This window comes from Silurus meridionalis, chromosome 10 (genome assembly GCF_014805685.1).
Source record: "Silurus meridionalis isolate SWU-2019-XX chromosome 10, ASM1480568v1, whole genome shotgun sequence".
NCBI lineage: Eukaryota > Metazoa > Chordata > Actinopteri > Siluriformes > Siluridae > Silurus > Silurus meridionalis.
In genome coordinates, this window is record NC_060893.1 from 24,725,448 (window position 1) to 24,749,100 (window position 23,653).

The window sequence follows — 23,653 nt, forward strand, 5'->3', positions numbered from 1 at the left end:
GGAGGTGTAGCCTCACACTTCTCTTATTTCCATACACATTTGCCATCACCAAACAGAACACACACACACACACACACACACACACACACACACACACACAGTACCTGTGTGAGCCAGGTGCAGGTGTGCCACGAGCCCTTGAGTTAGATTTTCCTCTCACCGCGGGTACCTTGGCATCCTCGGAGCCGCCGTTCAAAAACGTCAACTCCTGCAGCTGAGCTTGTCTGATCTCATCATTATAATCCTGCACACACACACACACACACACACACACACACACACACACACACACAGAGAATTGGTAAAGATGTATGATTAATAACTGCCTGCTGATGAGACGGGCCACAAAGCAACTTCAGATACTTGATAAATAATGAATAGAGGAAGGTAAATAAGTTCCCCTCACACACACACACACACACACACACACACACACACACACACACTCTCTCCACAAGATGCTTACACGGCAGAATTTTCTGCTTGCTGTCAAAATCAACCTTCCACAATCATACTGAGTATCATAGCGCACTATTTGAGCCTGAGTTGAGCTCCGTGGTTTTAGAGCTCATAATGCTCACGTTATTGACCTCTGTTTTCATGTCACTGTAGCCAAACATTGTCAATGATAAAATTCCAATGTTGGGAGAAATAATCTATTAAAATCTCAGCGTTAGCGCTGATCTACAAGACGCTTGTCATGCTTGGTTCTTTACAGAACCAATAAGTTGATGATGAATGGGGCTAATGGATGAAATAACGATCTTCTCAAGTTCACTTTGGGTAGCCATTTTATTGCACGACTGATAGCGTAGGGTCATTTTCTTTCATCTCCGGTCTCCCATAGGATCCTGATTATAGAATTCAACATGGAAATCAAGCAAACGGTTCTAGACTTCATTCCAGACTGTAATATAATCTCCATACAGCACCTTCTCAACACTGCACAGACACCAGCACCTTCTCAACACTGCACAGACACCAGCACCTTCTCAACACTGCACAGACACCAGCACCTTCTCAACACTGCCTTCAATACCAGCACCTTCTCAACAGCACCTTAGACACCAGCACCTTCTCAACACTGCCTTCAACACCAGTACCTTCTCAACACTGCTTTCAATACCAGCACCTTCTCAACACCGCCTCAGACACCAGTACCTTCTCAACACTGCCTCAGACACCAGCACCTTCTCAACAGCACCTCAGACACCAGCACCTTCTTAACACTGCCTTCAACACCAGTACCTTCTCAACACTGCACAGACACCAGCACCTTCTCAACCCTGCCTCCAATACCAGCACCTTCTCAACACTGAATCAGAGACCAGCCCCTTCTCCACACTACGTTTAACACCAGTACATTCTCAACACTGCCTCAGACACCAGTACCTTCTCAACACTGCCTTCAACACCAGTACCTTCTCAACACTGCCTCAGACTCCAGCACCTTCTCAACACTGCCTTCAATACCAGCACCTTCTCAACACCGCCTCAGACACCAGCACCTTCTTAACACTGCCTCAGACACCAGTACCTTCTCAACACTGCCTTAGACACCAGCACCTTCTCAACACCACCTCAGACACCAGCACCTTCTTAACACTGCCTTCAACACCAGCACCTTCTTAACACTGCTTCAGACACCAGTACCTTCTCAACACTGCCCCAGACACCAGCACCTTCTCAACACTGCCTCAGACACCAGCACCTTCTCAACACCACCTTAGACACCAGCACCTTCTTAACACTGCCTTCAACACCAGTACCATCTCAACACTGCCCCGGACACCAGCAGCTTCTCAACCCTGCCTCCAATACCAGCACCTTCTCAACACTGAATCAGAGACCAGCCCCTTCTCCACACTACGTTCAACACCAGCACATTCTCAACACTGCCTTCAACACCAGTACCTTCTTAACACTGCCTTCAATATGAGCACCTTCTCAACACTGCCTTAGACACCAGCACCTTCTCAACATTGCCTTTAACACCAGTACCTTCTCAACACCACCTCAGACACCAGCACCTTCTTAACACTGCCTTCAACACCAGCACCTTCTTAACACTGCTTCAGACACCAGTACCTTCTCAACACTGCCCCAGACACCAGCACCTTCTCAACACCACCTCAGACACCAGCACCTTCTCAACACCACCTCAGACACCAGCACCTTCCCAACAGCACCTCAGACACCAGCACCTTCTCAACACTGCCTTCAATACCAGTACCTTCTCAACACTGCCCCAGACACCAGCACCTTCTCAACACCACCTCAGACACCAGCACCTTCTCAACACCACCTCAGACACCAGCACCTTCTCAACACCACCTCAGACACCAGCACCTTCTCAACAGCACCTCAGACACCAGCACCTTCTCAACACTGCCTTCAATACCAGTACCTTCTCAACACTGCCTTAGACACCAGCACCTTCTCAACAGCACCTCAGACACCAGCACCTTCTCAACACTGCCTTCAATACCAGCACCTTCTCAACACCGCCTCAGACACCAGCACCTTCTTAACACTGCCTCAGACACCAGTACCTTCTCAACACTGCCTCAGACACCAGCACCTTCTCAACACCACCTCAGACACCAGCACCTTCTTAACACTGCCTTCAACACCATTACCTTCTCAACACTTCCCCGGACACCAGCAGCTTTTCAACCCTGCCTCCAATACCAGCACCTTCTCAACACTGAATCAGAGACCAGCCCCTTCTCCACACTACGTTCAACACCAGCACATTCTCAACACTGCCTTCAACACCAGTACCTTCTTAACACTGCCTTTAATATGAGCACCTTCTCAACACTGCCTTAGACACCAGCACCTTCTCAACATTGCCTTTAACACCAGTACCTTCTCAACACTGCCTTCAACACCAGTACCTTCTCAACACTGCCTCAGACACCAGCACCTTCTCAACACCACCTCAGACACCAGCACCTTCTCAACACTGCCTTCAATCCCAGCACCTTCTCAACACCGCCTCAGACACCAGCACCTTCTTAACACCACCTCAGACACCAGCACCTTCTCAACACCACCTCAGACACCAGCACCTTCTCAACACCACCTCAGACACCAGCACCTTCTCAACACCACCTCAGACACCAGCACCTTCTTAACACTGCCTTCAACACCATTACCTTCTCAACACTGCCCCGGACACCAGCAGCTTCTCCACCCTGCCTCCAATACCAGCACCTTCTCAACACTGAATCAGAGACCAGCCCCTTCTCCACACTACGTTCAACACCAGCACATTCTCAACACTGCCTTCAACACCAGTACCTTCTTGACACTGCCTTCAATATGAGCACCTTCTCAACACTGCCTTTAACACCAGTACCTTCTCAACACTGCCTTCAACACCAGTACCTTCTCAACACTGCCACAGACACCAGCACCTTCTCAACAGCACCTCAGACACCAGCACCTTCTCAACACTGCCTCAGACACCAGCACCTTCTCAACACTGCCACAGACACCAGCACCTTCTCAACACTGCCTCAGACACCAGCACCTTCTCATAACCACCTCAGACACCAGCACCTTCTTAACACTGCCTTCAACACCAGCACCTTCTTAACACTGCTTCAGACACCAGTACCTTCTCAACACTGCCCCAGACACCAGCACCTTCTCAACACCACCTCAGACACCAGCACCTTCTCAACACCACCTCAGACACCAGCACCTTCTCAACACCACCTCAGACACCAGCACCTTCTCAACACTGCCTTCAATACCAGTACCTTCTCAACACTGCCTTAGACACCAGCACCTTCTCAACAGCACCTCAGACACCAGCACCTTCTCAACACTGCCTTCAATACCAGTACCTTCTCAACACTGCCTTAGACACCAGCACCTTCTCAACAGCACCTCAGACACCAGCACCTTCTCAACACTGCCTTCAATACCAGCACCTTCTCAACACCGCCTCAGACACCAGTACCTTCTCAACACTGCCTCAGACACCAGTACCTTCTCAACACTGCCTCAGACACCAGTACCTTCTCAACACTGCCTCAGACACCAGCACCTTCTCAACACCACCTCAGACACCAGCACCTTCTTAACACTGCCTTCAACACCATTACCTTCTCAACACTGCCCCGGACACCAGCAGCTTCTCCACCCTGCCTCCAATACCAGCACCTTCTCAACACTGAATCAGAGACCAGCCCCTTCTCCACACTACGTTCAACACCAGCACATTCTCAACACTGCCTTCAACACCAGTACCTTCTTAACACTGCCTTCAATATGAGCACCTTCTCAACACTGCCTTTAACACCAGTACCTTCTCAACACTGCCTTCAACACCAGCACCTTCTCAACACTGCCACAGACACCAGCACCTTCTCAACAGCACCTCAGACACCAGCACCTTCTCAACACTGCCTCAGACACCAGCACCTTCTCAACACTGCCACAGACACCAGCACCTTCTCAACACTGCCTTCAATACCAGCACCTTCTTAACACTGCCTCAGACACCAGCAAATTCTCCACACCACCTCAGACACCAGCCCCTTCTCAACACTACCTTCAACACCAGCACATTCTTAACACTGCCTTCAACACCAATACCTACCTAACACTGCCTTCAATACCAGCACCTTCTCAACACATTATTTAACAGCAACACTTACTAAACACTACCTCTAACACCAGCACCTTCTCAACACTGCCTTCAACACTAGCAGGGTCTTATCACCACCTTCATTTACCTCATTCGTACAACAGAGCAGCTATGGTGTTAAGGTCCTGGCTCAGGGTCCCAGGAGTGGCAGCTTGGTATGGCTGGTAATTGAACTCATGACCTTTGGACCCAAAGTCCAATGTCTCAACCACTTAATCACCTTCTCAACACCACCATAAAACACCAGTTCTGGAACAAGCTCCAACACCAACCCCTTGTTGGTATAAAACATCTTGCTGGTCATTTTTCTTTCTTGCACGACTTTTAAAATGGCTTTTATTTCCACTGTCCCACTTTTGGCTCTGACTGTAAGTCTGCTGCATGAAAAGCTTGTTGTTGAACTCTGCACTCTCGTACAATGACAATTAACTGTACTGACACGAGAAGCGAGTTTGAGCACCGCTGTCCGAATAAAAAGACCCAAGAAAATGCCATGGAAATGTACAAGAACTTGCTGGTTAGCATGAGCATAAGCATAATTAGTTCCCTTATGACTAATATGAGTAATTAACTAGGAGAAAAACCGTAAATCGTAAAAGTCGTGAACGAAACACAAACTGAAATTCAGGACTTCGGTGAGTCAGTGTAGAGCGCTCGGGAAAGCCGAACAGTGTCTCATTACGAACGCTAAACATGTATAATAACAAACAGCGAGGTTGAATGAGACGCCTAATTACACCAAACACACTCAATCAGACATGAGCCTGAATGCTGAACATGGCCCTGAAATAAAATTGCTCATGTAATTGCTCTTATCATTACACATTCGGTCGAGTGCGGCTCGATTTAAGATCTAAATGAAGTAGGCGGAGCTAGAAAATGCATACAAAATTCTTTCTTTTTCTTGGAATGCTTTCTTGTGGCATAGGGCTGCAATAGCCACGAAAAGATTTGCATTTAAGGGTCCATTAGTGAACTTTTTATTTGACCTTGTCAATAATGAAACAAATAAATGGACATGACCAGTGTTCCTTTTCTTTTCCTGCCTGGGTTATCCAGATGTCCTAACTCTGCATAGAGTTCTTATTAATTAAAGACCACTCTTTCCACAGCTACAGTGTAAAGATTCATGAAGCCGCTGTTAAATTCAAGAACTTTGAGGATTGAATCAACCTGTAATTCAAAACAAAAGTCTACTACAATGTGCTCAGTACCACAGGTCGCATGAACAGCTACTCTTTGCATTTCAGCACCTATGACTGAACAGCGCCTCAATGATGAAACTGGTGATGAGGACGGGTGATGAGGACGGGTTCCCTTTTAAGTCTGGTTCCTCTTAAGGTTTCTTCCTCATACCATCTCTGATGAACTGATTCATGGTTCCAAGATTTTATCAATCAGTCGAATTCTGAAATAAACCTACTAACCGGAATGAGGAACTTTTTGATCTCCTCGAGGGCATGGCCCATGCGGGCATAGGCCTCAGCAGGGGGAGCAAACACCTCAATGAGGACATGCAGGTCTTCGTTTAGGTGATGATATTTGGCCTCGCCGCTCTTCCGTAACTCCTCCTCCTGAGAAAAGAAACAAAGAGTGAAAGCTATTCTAATACGAGGAAGCTATGCTAATTAGCTAACTGGCTAAAATCTTCACTCTGACCACGAAATTGCTAACATGGCAAATGAAAGCTGATTAAACATCTGACAAAGTGAAAGCTAATCAACTTTGTAACTTTCATGTCTAACTGCTAACCCTAGCATGTAAACAGTAACCTATTAAACATACACTCTGGCCTCTACTCTTCTGGAAAGATGTTAGATCTTTTTAACCAGATCTGTGGCGATTTATTCCGTGTTTGTAAAGTCAGGTACTGACATTGATGAGGAAGCCCAGGTGTCTGAATACTTTTGTGCCATACAGTGTATCTACATGGAGGTTAAATCCTGGTTCTGTGACTCAAACCCATCAATCAAACATGCTTATTATAATATTAAGCCCCACCCATTAGGATTATTTTCTAACCTTGCATTAGACATCAGGAGCACGCTGGAAAAGAGCTGAGGAAGGAAGAGTGAGAAGTGTGTGTTTGCGTGTGTGTGTGTGTGTGTGTGTGTGTGTGTGTGTGTGTGTGTGGTAAAAGGGTTACCTTCTCTTTGTCTCTCATCGAGCCCTTGCCAAGGATGGACATCTTTGTGAGTGTGTCCTCCTGTAGTCTCTTTAGCGAGTTCCCTCGTGGGCCGAGAAGCTTTCCCACAAAATTGAACTGCAAAAAAGAAAGAAAAAAAAATCAATACACCAGGGGGTGTGGCCTCTGTACCTGTCAGTCTCAGTAAAGGAGGTGTGGCCTCTCTGCACCTGTCAGTCTCAGTGAAGGAGGTGTGGCCTCTGTACCTGTCAGTCCCAGTGAAGGAGGTGTGGCCTCTGTACCTGTCAGTCTCAGTGAAGGAGGTGTGGCCTCTGTACCTGTCAGTCTCAGTGAAGGAGGTGTGGCCTCTGTACCTGTCAGTCTCAGTGAAGGAGGTGCTAGAGTGCTTCATTGCTAGAGACTCAAAGCACTTTTGTACGTCGCTCTGGATAAGGGCGTCTGCTAAATGCAGCAGTTGTAAATGTAAATGTAAGGAGGTGTGGCCTTTTTATTTGTCCTGCACAGTAAATCAGGCTTAGCTTTATACTCCATGCTCGCATTTTTTTCAATAAAATTGTTGTTTTTCTGTGACGTCAGTATCACATTTATAGGCCGTGCTTTTCGCACGTGTGTGTCACGAGTGCTGAAGTCCCACGGAGACACAGAGCAGACAAAATAAATGTCTCTCAATGGCTCTGGGAATAAAGCAGGGTCTTATGTGGCAGGGCTCAGGCTGGTGGGACAGAGCTTTAATAAGCTTGTTCTGTCTGTGGTGTGCAGCAGGAGCGTGTCTCTGTGACTGTGTCCCGACTGGAGAGACATGTCACATGACCCGAATCACTGTCTGTCTGACTGTCCGAGCTCAAACACTTCACAGGAAGTGACCCAATAACACACTAACGAGGAGGAGAGACGTGGAGAGTGAAACAGAGTGACATAAAATGAAAAAAATATCTATCTATCTATCTATCTATCTATCTATCTATCTATCTATCTATCTATCTATCTGTCTGTCTGTCTGTCTGTCTGTCTGTCTGTCTGTCTGTCTGTCTGTCTGTCTCATCCATCCATTTTAAAGAACCCATTGTTGAGTAAAGTTGCTATGAATGAAGTCATCCCACTCTTTATACCTCCACAGAAGACTTTATTCCAGGAACAGGACGTGTATCTAAGAGGAAAAGCTTCACCTTTTTATTCTCTGCCGTGTTCGTGGAGAATAATCCATCTCCAGCGAACACAAACGAGGACATGCCTGTCACTCTGCTGGATTTCTCTGATCATAAATATTTATTCGTGCCACTTATTTTGGCCTTTTGCTCCCAAAACCTGCTAGAAATCCTGCAGGCTTGGCAGAGCGACTCGACAAAAGCTGCTGTTTGAATCCCAGCAAGAAACCGCAAACTGGAGGAAACAGAAACACCGACCAACAACTGCAGGAACACAACGTGCAGTTTAATGAGCTTTTCAAAGCAGAAAGCCAGCAGAGATCACACACACACACACACACTTAGCTGAGAGGTCACCAGTGAGATGAGTGACAGGTTCATACAAAAACTTACACAAATAGTACACTGTTTCCCTGTTAGTCCAGATGTAGTCAATCAGCCAGAACATGCCTGGGGTCTGAAGCTTCTCTATTGATTTCTTTTTCACGATGGAAACAATTTTATTTATTTACCCGGTTTTTAAAAATCAAATAAATTGAAATAAATAAAAATAATTACATATAGTAATTTTTTTATTATTTGAATTTTTTTTCCTAAATGAGTTTTAGGATCTTATATCAAGCTGGAATGTTATTGATCTAATCCATCCATCTCACTCGACCCAAGGTTCCACTTTCCAAAGCTTTAAAGTAGAGCTGAATTTCTGAAGGGTTCCTGCCTCTTTCCTCTCCTCAGATCTGCCCGGCTCTGAGTTTGCATCAATGACTTGGGGATCCAATAAATTGCGGAGCAACGCATGGGTTTTGAGGATGGATTCGGACTGCTACAATGACTCAGGACCACAGGTTGGATTTCATCACCTGTAACTGCCCCCCAGATGAGTATGAGTTCTCATTTCAGTCTGGTTTCTCTCAAGGTTTCTTCCTCATGGAGTCTCAGGGCTCAGAGGGATGAATCCCTGATCTAAAGAATTCTTGAGGAACTTCTGGAGATGAACATTCAGCAGGAGGACGTTTAATGATTTTTGAGACTTCTTTAAAATGAATGTATCCTTTTTGAAATCAGTAAATGAGCCACTCTCAGTTGTGGAACGCAAGCAGGAGGACATGGGCTTGTTCATTTCCCTGCCGCTTTGCCCTCAGCTCCGGCTATGTTGCCACTCTTTTGGAAGATGAATTGAGCCGTCGGATGTGGAACCTGCTTTTGATCCTCATGACCCCGAATCGTTGCTCATAGAAAAACTGGTGCAACAGGATCACTCCGTCACTCCCACCCGCTGTCACGCGCCACAAATTGAATTTGTCTTCCACGCCTGGCTGGCGGAGAGTATTAAAGGGTGGAGGGGGATTTGTTTCAGCGTCATGTGGAGAGGAAGCTGGACGGATTAGTCTTCCTGCTCTGGTGAAGATAAATCGCTCTGGCTGACCACAAGTGGCCGGTCATTACAAGCCCTGTTCTCAAAGATGTCTTCGTTTACGGGGGTTGTCACATGATCATTTATTTAGCGGTGATGTGGACAGGTGGAGATGTGGAGGCTCAGAGCGGATTAGCCCACTGACAGGCTTAGCATCACTCAACACGGAGCCATGCCGAGCCTGAACGAGCTCGAACAAAAAAAAAAAAAGACAAGTTTCCATTAGTGCTGCTTTAAAAACAGTGGCTGGTAAAGTGAAAGACAGTCCTGGATGGTCTGATGTGGTTTCCAATTGTCTGGGACAGGCCAATAATATTTGAGATGGCTTGAGACAGACTGTGAAGGTCCAAAATGGTCTTAGATGGCCCAAGGTAGCCCTGGATGGTCTGGGATGGTTTGGTCTAAGACAGTCTTGAATGTTTTGAGAGAGACTGAGATAGTCCAAGATGATCTGAGATGGCTTGAGACAGTCCTGGATTGGTCTGAGACAGTTCAAGATGGTCTTAGATGGCCTAAGACAGCCTGGGATGTATTGAAATAGTCTGAGACAGTCTCAAATGCTTTGAGATAGGTCTAGGATAGGTCAAGATGACCTGAGATGGTTTTTCTGACAGTCCAAGATAGGCTGAGATATTCTAAGACAGTTCAAGATGGTCTTGGATGGTTTAAGACAGTCCTGGATGGCTTTAGAGAGTCAAACTTTACCTTCACTTGACCTAGGAGTCTCAGAGCTGTTCTAGCACAACAATGCTCCTGTGCACAGCTTCATGAAGATTTGGAGTGGAAGATCTTGAGTGTCCTGCTTTAGATATCTTTCTTCACTCACACACAAACACTCTGTGTGTTATTCTAAATGTGATTAGATCATTGTCTCTCATTTCGATTGTGTTTGGTTTGTTGATGGTGATGATGGTGTGATCAGCTCAGAAGATAAAGAGACGAGCTTTCTTTTCTCATCTGTTGCTTTTCTGTTTCTACACTCAGCACTGTGTTTATAAACACGGATACACACTTCATTAGCGAGAGCACCCTGTGTGCAGAAGTGTGTGTAATTAATTTCCAATCCTGCTAAATTGAAAGCTAAATGAATAAATAGAGACGGCAGCCTGCAGCTGGGGATGACTTTAGTCTCCTTCCTCTAATCCTCACAGAGCTTTCACTTCTCAGAGTTTACACACGAGATAAACTGCTGGAACAGAGGGGGTTGGGTGCAAAAGTTTGTGCACCCTTTGGGGGGAAAAAAATGATGGATTTGTAGATGCTTTGTTGAAAAACAGTGTGTGGTAAATCAAGTGTTTCCAACAAAGTATATATATTCAGTAAGGACTTTTTCCTTCATATCATCTTAGTGCTACATCACACATTACCTTCTTCAATTCAGTTCTGGTGAACATTTCAGTGTTTTTTTTATTATTTGTTTGTTTGTTTTAGTCAAATAGTCTGAGACAATCCTGATGGACGAAGATGGTTTGCAAAAGTCTAAGTAAGTCCTGGATAGATGAACTGAGACATTCCTTAATGGACTAAGATGGTTTGAGATAGTGTGACTCTGTACTGGACCGTCTGGGATTTTTCCAGTCTGGGATGCTTTGATATAATCTGAAACTATCCTGGATAGTCTGTGGTGGTTCATGATGGCCTGAGATGAACTAAGACAGACTGGGTAGTCTGGGATATTCCTAGATGGTCTGAGATAGTCGGAGACTAACCTTAGTCCTGGATGGCTTGAAAGAGTTTTAGTTTAACTGGGATAGTCCTGGATGGCTTGAGATAGTCTGAGACAGTTCTGGATTATCTAAAATGTTCTGAGATCGTCTGGGACAGTCATGGATGGTGTGAGATGATTTGGGATAGTTGGAGACAGTCCTGAATGGCCTGATATATTCCTGGATTATCTAAAATGTTCTAAAATAATCATGGATTATCTAAAATATTCTGAGATAGCCCTGGATTATCTAAAATGGTTTGGGATAGTTGAAGACAGTCCTGGATATTCTGAGATGGTTTGTTGATGGTCTGAGTCTGTCCTGGATGGTCTGAGATGGACTGAGATTGTTGAAGACTGTCCTGGGATAGTCTTAAAGAGAAAAATGAGGTAAAACGTCTTTTTCTGACTCACCCCTCTCTCTCTCTCTCTCTCTCTCTCTCTCTCAGATTAAATGAACTAATAAAGATTATACTGTTCAGAACAGAGAGATGTGAGATTAACACACTCTGCCTGTCACCTGCTATTTCTTTTGCTTATTTCATTCTTTTTGTGTGTGTATTTTTTATTTATTTAAACTTGTTTATGAGCTTCAGCATTCTCTCCTGTTCTCTCAGAAAACATGTGCAGATTACAGACCCGAGCAAACAACGAATCTCATTACGCGCCTGTGTGGAGAACATGGAGACGTCAAATGAGATGAGACGCTGGGGCTGATGGGAATACTGCAGGTAAGCAAGCGCACACACACACACACACACACACACACACACACACACACACACACACACACACATACACATCAAAGGACTACATGAGAGAAAATATTGCGGGCTGAAATGTTCCTGCAATGTTCTATTACAATAATACAGCAATAATGATCTGAATGTTCAGAATGTTCTCTCTCTCACACACACACACACACACACACACACACACACACACACACACACACACAAATGTTCTTATTAATGCTGTATGGATTAAAAATGATGGCCGTTCTCTCTGAGTCAGATCATTTGACTCATCTTACTGATTTGACTTTTTCAGTACTAAAATGGTTAAACTGTGGTTTCCATGGAAACATTTTAATTTCATTACTATGTTGGAGGAAATAAAACGAGAAGAAAATAGAAAACAAGGCAGTGTATATATAATCAGTTCACCCAAAAAACCAAAGACTTCTAAATCGAATCAAAGAGTGTGAAGTTGTTTTAATACCACCTTAAATAGCAATTAAATATCATTTAAAGATGACTGGGATGAGCAAAATGAGTACACTTAAAGAGAAGTCAAGACAAAGAGTCAACTCAAAGAGTCAAATCAGAGTCAACTCTAAGGGTGACCTGAACAGCGGCAGAACTGTAATGAATAGACGTTATCCCAGATAAGGTTCCCTTTTGAGTCTGGTTCCTCTCAAGGTTTAACCCCATGAAGTCTCGGGGAGTTTTTCCTCACCACTGTCAAAACTGGTTTATTCATTGGGGATAAATGTATAAAGACTAATTTTACGTATCTCTGTAAATACGATTGCTTTCGGTAAAATGTTCCATTGCTAAAAAGTGCTATAGACAATAGAATTCAATTGAATTCAATGCAATTCAAAGCCACAAAAAAAGCCAAAATCAGATTCAACTCAAAAAGTCAAGTTGAAGTCAACTCAAAAAGTGAAGTCAAAGAGCCGCCCTTTATCCGCTATCTATTTTTGATATAACTATATAGTGGATTTACATAACTACAGTATATATCCGCTAACTATACAGCTTTGAGACATTGTCCATTGTAGAAGCGCTATAGAAATAAATTATTATTATCATCCAAATAATTGTAAATAAAAGCCATAGGCAAAAGAAAGAAAGAAAGAAAGAAAGAAAGAAAGAAAGAAAGAAAGAAAGAAAGAAAATAATAATAAAATAAATAAATAAATAAATAAATAAATAAATAAATAAATAAATAAATAAATAAATAAATAAAACCAAAAATATAATAAACAAAAACAAACAAGTGAGTAAAGGAAGAAAGAAAAAAAGAAAGAAAAAACAAAGGAGAAAGCAAGCAAACAAACAAAAAATAAATACAAAAAATAAAAAATAAATAGTAAATAAATAAATAAGGAAGTATGTAAATGAAACCAAAAATATAATGAACAAAAACAAACAAGTGAGTAGAGGAAGAAAGAAAAAAAAGCAAAAAAAAGAAAGGAAAAAGCAAACAAACAAAAAAATAAATGAATAAATAAAGATAAATTTCTTACACCATAGAATATAATTTTTTTTTGTTCATTTATTTTTACTATTCTATTTACACCTATTATAATTTAAAAAAAAATTCAAAATAAACAAGCAAACAAATCAACAATTGATAGATTAGTTTGTGTATTTATTTCTTTATTTTTATTTATTTTTATTTATATATTTATTTTTCATTCATTACTAAGGCGGATCAATAAATTAGGCAGAACTCAGTGGTACTCACTTTGGGAAACTGTTTGACAGGAATCAGAACTTTCTGACCCAGTTTCATGTTCTTGTTTATTACGACGTCGATGAACTTCTCGTCCTCTTTCTCTTCGCCTTTCTGAATCTTTTCAATTTCTGAAATGGAGAGGAACAGAAATAGGGGAGGGGATAGACAGAGAGAGAGAGAGAGGGGTGGGTGAGTCAGTTCATCAGTCAGAAACCGGAATCAGACAGTATGATCTGAACACAATTAGCAGACAATGGATGTATCTGTGTGCGCGTTTGGCCGTTAGATGAGCTGTAATAACGGCTGTGCGCGTTAGCCAGGTGTCAGTCACGCTGACTCTGTTTTAGCTGCTCGCTCAGCTGTGAAATAAGCTCTCCCGGTCACGCTGTAATTTAATTGGACGCGCTTCTAATTGCATCTGATAGGTATCTCTCAGGGTTATTTCTGGCAGTGGAGACAGAACGAGTCTGTCAGCGAGAGCGATCGAGGAAACGTGAGCCGTGGCTCGTCTCGACGCTTCCTTCTCTCAAACCCCTCTGTTTATTTCACTGCTTACAGGACATCGTGTCCCACTCATCCAGCCTGTCTCTTCCATTTATACATTTACACTATTGCATTTCCTGTTTACAGTATTCCCTGATTTACATATTTTTAAAGAATTAAAAAAAGATAAAAAAAGAGTATAGGGAAAAACGTTTGTTGACAACGGACCCTTTTTCAAGAAATTTTCTATGTGCTTCTTTTTTTGAACATCTAATTCACATTTGCTGATATAATAAGCTCCATAAAAAGATCTCTTATGAAAAGATGTTCCATTAGATTTTGTGGAGTTTTGTGAAGATCCAGTCAGCTACAAGTGTCTTAATAAAGACAGGTACTGATGTAGGTGAGAAGGTGAGGAGGCCTGGGGTGCAGTCAGCATTCACATTCATCCCAAAGGTGTTCAGTAGTGTTGGAGATCTATTGCAGGAGATCTTCCACATCTCCCAACCCATGGAAAGCAGATCTTCATGGAGCCGGCCTCTGGAACAGTTTCGGTCTCGCGAAGGGAAAATTTCACACTGCCGCATCTGAAGACCAAATGTGTGGTAACATTTTGGAGAAGAACCACGTGTGGCTGGAAAAGTCAAGTGTCCCAAAACGTTTGGCAAAATTGTATAAACCACATTGTACTTTTAATTCTTTTATATAGTTACACTTAATGTCCAAAAGACATTTTCCTCCATCCTGAAATTTATAGATAAAAAAAGAATTCCCAAAAAAACCCTAATCAAAACGACAAGTTTGCGTGTTTGTACTTTGTTTTGTTCGGTTGTGTTGTTTTTTTAAACAATAGATTTACCGAGATTAAAGAATTCAGCAGTTATAGTATGGAAAAGTATTTATTTATTTATTTTTGTATATTGGGACAAAATATCTTCCTCGTCCCTGCTCTGTATTCTAACATCGAGACACTGCATTTGTATTTGGAGTGTAACACAACACCTTGATCTGCATCTACTTAATTCTACCAATATCTGAATATGAATTTAAGCTCAAAGTGGGCGTGGTCTAAACAGGAAGTCACTCCCCAGCATTTAAGGATGCTGAAAATACTTCCTGCTGCTTCAGATCTCAACAAAGCACAAACACAAAGCACCAGGACAGTAAAATGGTCTCTAGTCCAAACCTATTCCTTCCCCACAGTGCACCTTTGTATTAACATCTGCATTGATATCAGTTCAAAACATCTGTTTTAGAACATGTGTTGAACTGCATTCAATGTGTTATGTTCATCTAAGTGGACAATGGACAAAAAGTAAATGTGACTCCTGATCCTGAACATTTCACACTGAAACAAAGAGTTGAGTCCGAGAATCGACTCAGAGAGCCAGATGAAAGTGTGAACTCAAATATGATTTAAAGTAACAACTCAAAGCGCTAGCTAAAGGCAGCAAGATAAAGGTGACTCAAAAAAAACAACACAAAGCGCTTCAAACACCAAGGTAAAGATGACTTGAAGAGCCAACTCAAAGGCATATCAAAAAGGACAACTCAAAAATGAGTCAACAATCCAACTCAGAGATGGCTAATAGAGCTGACTCAAAATCGACTCAAAGATGACTTAAATGTGATTTAAAGAGAAAATACAGAGCCAACTTAAAGAAAACACAAAAGGCTGGCTCAAAGTGGGCAAATTAAAAATGACCCAAAGAGCTGACTCAAACATTACTCAAAGACAACTCAAAAGTAATTAAAAAAGCCAAAAAAGCCAAAGACTTTAATATGGCTCAGTGGTGATTAATAGAGGCAAAAGATATCTAAATAAAAATATTGCTCAAATACAACTAAAAAATCACTTACAAACGACTCAAAAATGATTCAAAAAGCCAGTACAAAGCTGACCTAAAGAGGGCACAAGGAGTCAATTTAAAAATGACTCATAGAGTTGACACAAAAATAGATCAAAGATGACTCAAAGGACATTTTAAAAGGCAATAGCAAGCCAACTCAAAAACAACTCAAAAAAGCTTGCTCAAAATTGGCCAATTCAAAGATGATAAAAAAAAATCCAATACAAAGTCAACATAAAGATCACCAAAGAGCTAACTCAAAAATTACTCAAAGATGACACAAAGGTGATTCAAAGAGGCAATACAGATCCAAATAAAAACTCAAAGATGATTCAAATAGACATTACAGAGCCAAGTCAAAAATTACACTCAAAATCAAAGATAACTGAAAGAGCCAACACAAAATCGACTCCAAATTGGTCCAACTCAGAGGTGATTCAACAAGACAATACAGATTCAAATCAAAGTTTATGCAGAGTCGACTCAAAAAACAACACAGAACCGATTCAAATGTCAAAGAAAAAAATCCAGAAGCCGATACATATTTAATTCAAACTGAACTGCAGACCCAAAGAGCCGACAGTAAAATAAAAGGAATTCCTGATCATCTCCAGCATTTCCTGCAACTCCAAGAACATAAGCTCGACCTTTGAGGTTCCTCTTCATCAAGAACACAAAAGATGAAATCCTAACTTCTGCATTTCTGTCAGCAAATCATGTCCACGTTGGATTCTATTTTACATCGATCTTTACTGAACCTCTAATAATAACGTCCAGTCAGAGGGGAAGATTGCTGAGCATGCAGAAGGTTCTAGCAGAAAACCAACACAAAAAAAAACCCTCATGAAGACTTAATGAGCTTCTGAGCACAGCATCAACAATTTTAATATGAAGAAGCGTATGAATACCAGCCTGTGAAGTGTCATGGATGGAAGCTTATAACATTTTAATGTCTGTATTTGCCTTCTACATTATTCGTAAAAGACGAAAAACTGAGATCTCCTGCATGATTCATCAAAACCTCAGACCGAAGCGTCGTAGATATGCAGCTGAAATGTATAAAGTGACAGATGATAATCATGTGTATGTTTGACAGAGTGGCTTCAGTGCACACTTATTAGCTTTAAATTGTTTTTCTAATCCTTTATGCTTCAAGACAAATTCATATTCCTTTAGTTTCTATCCAACAAACTCACAGTGGGACAGTAAATGAGTGAATAAAAGTTCTATGGAGTTCAAATGGGACAATTTGTCTCTAACAGAAGAACTTGTGTGAGATGGAGAACAGGAGAGAAGATGTAATCAGACTCCCTCACCCCCACACTCACACATGGAGGTGAAAGCTTAATGCTTTGGAGTAGTTTTGGAGCAGGGAAGGTTCCGGAAAGTGAAAGGAATCCTGAACCGACATGTCTCCCGTTCCACACTTCACCATACGCCATGCGTTACTGCGGCTCATCGGAAACGCCGTATATAACAAGACGATGAGCCGAAGTTCAATGCAAATAAAGTGGAACATCTGAACATTTCTAGATTTGTTTGGTGAAAGAAAATTTCCAGAAGGTTACATGACTGTGTGTGTTGCATGGAAACAAAAAGAACATGTCTGCGTCTCTCAAAAACCACGAAAGACTCCCAGACGCTGTCATATTAGCATGGCGTTCATTAGCTCTGTTCCTATAATCATTGCTAGCTCGAGTTCTTCAGATTAGCCTTATGTTGGGTGTATTGCGTGAACTTAAGGTTGCCAGAATTTCACTTTTAAACGACTACACAAAAAATATTACATTATTATTATTAGTAGTAGTATTTTGGCAATATTGTATGCAAACTATCATGACAATTAAGTATCCAGAAATTAAGAAGATTAGAGAGAAAGAGAGAGAGAGAGAAGAGGGCATTCATAAATGCCTTTAGCCAGAACGCCTACACTTCACTCACTGCTTTCTGTCTTCTCTCCGAAAACTCACCATTATCATTTACTCAAAACCCACGTGCTGTTCCTGAAAGATACAAGACACAGTTGTTCCTTTCTCTCTTTCCCTCCCTCCCTCCTTCCCTCTCTCTCTCTCTCTCTCTCTCTCTCTCTCTCTCTCTCTCTCTCTCTCTCTCTCCCCAATCCTCCTGTCTGCCTCGGTCTCTTTGTGTTCTAGTTAAAGCGAGTGTCCCAGCTCCACGCTTCGCTGCTCGTCTCATTTCGGGTTCCAGCAGTGAAGGACGGCTCGTGTAACGATCGTTGCGCCAGCGGGGATGAAATCAAACACCCGTCTCCGCTCCTGACCCGCTGTCCACGAACACGGCGCTCTCTACGTCCTGACGCCTCGCTGCTCCTTCAGAGCTTTCCGCAGAATCTGGAACGCGCAAGCGGCGGGTTCACGCGGTGCAGGAATCATCAAACCATCACACCGTCTCACCAGCGTTTTATTTCTCATGTTCTTTTCCGTACAGTGGGTTTAATTAGAGAAAGGAGGACAAGGAGATGCTAAACGTCCTGGTTAAAACAAGCTAGCTAACTGTAACTAGCAAAGACTGACTCTCTTGTATTGACTGCAAACTAAATTCACTGCATTTTCTTAGGAATGTATTGTAGAAAAAGTTGGGGGTCTGAGATATGCCAAGATGATTTGAGATGATTTGAGATAGTCCAAGATGATCTAAGATGGCTGAAGACAGTCTGAGATGGCCTAAGACAGTCTAAGACCGTCTAAGATGTTCTGATGGTCAGCTTTGTGGTTAAATGAATCTTGCACAAATCTTCACAACATCTAATGGAACATCTTTCCAGAAGAGTGGGGCTTATTATATTAGCAAATGGAGACTAAATATGGAATGAGATGTTCAAAAAGAAGAACATACAAATTTTAGGGTAAAGTGTCCACAAACCTTTGGGCCAATATTGTTTGTCAATTAGGATTCTAGAACATTTTCTGGTAAAAGTTTCACGTTGTAAAATTCTTGTTCGTTATTAGGTCACATGATCACGTTGTAGGGTTTTAGGATTTGTTACTAGTCAAGTCAAGTTTATTTCTATAGCGCTTTTCACAACAGACATTGTCTCAAAGCAGCTTTACAGATTTTAACAGTGAAGGTGAACGATGTGTATTTATCCCTGATGAGCAGCCATGGAGACTGTGACAAGGAAAAACTCCCTTAGATGTTATGAGAAAGAAACCTTGAGAGGAACCAGACTCAAAAGGGGAATAAATCCTCATTTGGGTGATATCAAGAGTGTGATTATAGTCTTTAAACAATACAGAACACTGAAGAGTGAGAACTAACATGAGTACTGGAGTGTGTGTTTGAGTAATGATCTTTCTACAGTCTTTTACAGTCAGTTGACATTATGGAACCAGGAGCTACTGAGCAACTCATAAAATAGCTCAACATCTGAGATCATCACAGATCCAACACCAGCTTCTCCATGCCAGGGCCTTTAAACACTTAAAGAGGTCCAATGTCCAAACTCTATATGAGATGGAATCCAAATGGTGTTGGTACGTCTCTAGATGGTTCGGGATGTTTGCGGGGGCGTCTGGTCCATGACTATGTTGTATGGTTGTAGGGTTCTTGGTTATTACTAGGTCACATGACTATGTTGTATGGTTGTAGGGTTCTTGTTTGCTACTAGACCACATTGTTCAGTTGTAGGGTTCTTGTTTGTTACTTGGTCACATGACCACATTGTAGAGTTTTAGGATTTGTTACTAGGTCACGTGACTACATTGTAGGTTTCTTGTTTGTTTCTAGGTCACATGACCACACAAGCTGTAGGTACAATTCTCTTTAAAACTCCTGATTATTGTATCAGGATGTAGATCCATAACAATAAAAAAAAATTGGAACTAATGCTAATCTGTCGATAGAGTTTGAATAGCCCCGCCCACCTTGATCCATTCAGAAGAAAACACACAAAAAGTAATAAAGGAAATATTTTTTGAAATAAAGACTGTTAATGGGAATCATTTCAGAGCGAAGCGAAATACAATAAAAAGCTATAAACACGTCTGCTGGAGTAATGGAACAAGCCTCCAGTGTGTTTACACTCTTCCCAGCTAGCGGAGTGGGACTCCATCCTGGAGCGACACTGATGCTGATGCTGACTATAAGCGATCTTAAAAACATCTGCGTTACAGGCATCCCACAGCCACCAGAGCTCGGGTTTGATGGCTTTGCTGCGGAGCCACATTACTGTCCTGTAGTCACAACACATTAACGCCATATTTACAGCTCGGGAAACGTAGGCGGGGACGCGGCAGAAAAGTCCACAGGGAATTCTGTCCTACGTGCCGGCATCTGAGAACATCGCTGAGGGGAGGAAAGGAGCTGCACTATTCGGACTGAAACATTTTACATTTATAAAGATGTAAGTTTTGGACAGAGATGTGAAGGAGGAGGAAGAGGAGGAGAAGAAGGAGGAGGAGGAGAAGAAGGCGAGGGGGTGAGATGGTCCATTAACTCCTCTAATTTCACTTCCCGCTCCTGAGAGAGTCAGAGGAAAGAGAAACCGACTCGAGCGCTTCGCCAAAACCCTACTGAGACGCTGCCAGGAGGAACATCTTTTTCGATCTCGTTTAGACCCGAAGTCTGCATGTCAACTTGTCCTAAAGCTCCAGGGTTCTTCACAAAGAGAACATCTTTCACCTTCACTACATACTGTATACAACACATGGATGGGGAAAAAAAATTGTGATTATAGTCAGACAGAGATCTGAGCTGAGAGACAGGGTGTGTGTCGAGGGATGGATTCCAGGTCAAAATTCTGCCAGAACCTGTTCTGAAAGATCTGCAGTTTCCTTCAGAATTATAGAAATGGTACATCATCTCAGAAAAGAAACAAGGTGCAGCACATTTGGTGATCCAGCCAAGTGTGATGTAATGAATAGAATGATGGATGCAAGGGCAGATTTATTTAAACATGTGGAACAAATAAAAACTACAGCATCACTGGGAAACAATATGCAGGAACATGAACACTGGACAGAAGTTCATTCAAAGTCAAGCAGAATAAAGGCAAGGCTGTGGAATACACACACAACAATAACACAAGACCTAGGGTTCGTTCTCATACATGGATGAATCAATTAGCTCAATTTTTATTTTTGACAGTTTGACCTGATCTAAGATTGTTTGGTTTTTCGAAGTTCATTCCAGAGATGTTCTCATAACAACAGACCCGTAAGTTCATACCTGCTCAGGAACAGGCTTATTTCATGTAAACACAATTAGATCATGGCGAGATCAACTGGAGATCTTCAGTGGTGTCCTTCATGAATCAATCCTCCTCTTAAACTGATCGATCACCAGTATTATAGAGAAGTGCAGTAGATCAGAGCGCCGCATCACAGGAATCTCATACAGTGAGAACGAATGTCGTCACTAAAGCAAGAAACCCGATGAACACAATTCAACACGTCTCCTTTCACTGTAGCTGCAACTGCACCTCCACATACATCATCTCCAGCAGAAGCATCGATATTGACCTCATCACATCACCACGGGGTTTCCTGTGTGTTTTTTTCTGTGCATTACAGTTTTTCCTGGGGATTTAAAATTCAGGAAAATTGTGTGTTTATTTTTTGTACAAATTCTACAGGAGAGAAAACGCAACCGAATGGTTTTAAACGGTTTTGGCAACCTTTCATCATGATGTCCAGCTTTTTTTTGTAAAAAGTCCGTCCTGTAAATCTTCTTGTAAATGTATCTGCACCCAAATCGATTTCTTCTCCTCTGTCAGTCGTTGTGGAATGTAAAAAAAACAGCGATTAAATCCACATAAATATATTTGAGCTTGTGACCATCCAGTCAAAACAATAGCGACATTATTGGATGCCTGCTAGAGGGCCTCGGACTGACCAAACCGCAATCTGATTGGCTGAAGTGACAGCGCCAAGCAACAAAAACTGGCAAATGCTCACTCTGAAGACCTTTGACCCCAGAAACGCGTGATGTGACGGCTGAAATCTGATTGGATAGAAACTTACACTCGGGTCTGCTGTTTTATTGCAGCAATTAAAAAAAGCTTTGTAAATTCACTCCTAAATGCAGAACAGACCGAATCCTTCAGCACAACACCATAGATTACTTTAAGCATGATATTGTTTTTATCATTTGTTGGAATCTCGTATTAAAAGTTCGACTCATCCAGTACAATATAAGTAGTTAGAAAATGACCAGTATGTAGAATGTTCTTGTATTTAATGATGTACTTGGACAGTGACATTAAAGTGACTTGAATTAAACTGAATATTTCACAGTTACTTGTTTCCGGCGTTTAGTGGGTCCTGTGGTGCCTCTGGCATTATGAAAGTAATATGTAATAAAAAACATATATCATTTTCTAAAATATATTTAATTGAAATATATAAAAACTTTGGGAATATGCATTTAATTTCTCAGCAACTTCCAATCCTCTTTAATTAATTTTTTTTTTTTTTAATTCCGAGGAGTTCCCTGGTGTTTTAATATGCTTTTTATATCCTTCATAACCTTTGAGTTATAGTTTTTGCTCTGCAGGGGTAAAAAAAATTATTTGCACTCTCATTGGCCATTGTACGATTACCCGGCCTTCTTTTTGAAATAACGCATGAACTATTAGACTACTGCCGTACTAATCACATCTGCACACATGTGGTCAAACAAATCACCACAATCAGATAATCTCGGACGTAGTTACTGAAGAACTTCAGAACTTCAATAGGGTGCTTAATTAGGGTGCAGATTAATGCCATGTGACAGTCATGTGACATGCAGGGGGCTGGTGTGTAATGTGGTTTATGGAGCTTTGCAAAGACATTAATGAAGGTCAATTACCCACTAACAAAAAACACTACATCTATACATTTTTGTATTTCAAAATGTTGTATTTCTAATCCTTGAAATAAAGTGCTACCAAAATTCCTCCTACATCAGGCCATAAGACAAGCTTAATAAAATGATGTACAAGATACATCATTTTGCCAAAAGTATTGGGACACCTGCTCTTTCCTGCTATATGTGTTTCTTCTCCAAACTGTTACCACAAATCTGGAGGCACTCAGTTGTACAGGACGTCTTTAGATGGCGCTATAATAACATTTTGCATTCACTTGAACTTGGAAACCCAAACCTGTTCCAGCATGGTGATGCCCCTGTGCACAAAGTGAGCTCCTTGAAGATCTGGTTTAAATGCTTTGGAGAGAAAGATCTCCTGCTATAGAGCTCTGATCTCATCCCTACTTAACACCTTTGGGATGAATGTGAACGCTGACTGCACCCAGACCTCCTCACCCTCATCAGTACTTGCTTTTCATAACACTCTTGTGGCTGATGAACACAAATATCCATAAACACACTCCAAAATCTAGTGGAACATCTTCCCAGAAGAGTGGAGGGGATTAGAAGGGCAAATTGGGACTAAATGTTGAATGCGATGCTCAAAAATCACATACCAAACCTATGACTAGGTGTCCCAATACTTTTGGAAATATAGTGTACTTAAGTACAATAGATTACCAAAAAAATTGGGACTTCAGTTATTCAGTCCAAAACTACACAAATTTAGAGGCACACAATCGTATCAGATGTCTGAAATTCTCTCTTCACCTGCACCCAAACCCTGTTCCAGCAGTCTCCGTGAAGATCTGCTTTCCATGGGTTGGAAGAAGTGCAAGATCTTCTGCTATAGACCTCTAACCCTATTCAACAGGAAGAATGTAAATGCTGACTGCACCTCAGGCCTCCTCACCTTCTCACCTACATCACTACCTGACGTTACTAACACCCTTGTGGCTGAAAGGATCTCC

General features: G+C 42.0%; 1 protein-coding gene across 2 annotated transcripts in view; it reads right to left on the reverse strand.

Annotated features, from left to right (window-relative positions):
* khdrbs3 (KH domain containing, RNA binding, signal transduction associated 3) overlaps positions 1-23,653 on the reverse strand; it is a 124,868-nt gene that overhangs the window by 55,103 nt on the left and 46,112 nt on the right. For both annotated transcript variants that reach the window (XR_006927245.1, XM_046860191.1), the window contains exons 2-5: positions 13,549-13,667; positions 6,810-6,926; positions 6,091-6,237; positions 105-244 (exon numbers count right to left, since the gene is read on the reverse strand). Coding sequence is in view for 1 of the 2 variants with exons in the window: in XM_046860191.1 (XP_046716147.1) it covers positions 105-244; positions 6,091-6,237; positions 6,810-6,926; positions 13,549-13,667 (523 nt within the window). In the remaining variant the exon portion in view is untranslated. The remainder of the gene's footprint in view (positions 1-104; positions 245-6,090; positions 6,238-6,809; positions 6,927-13,548; positions 13,668-23,653) is intronic.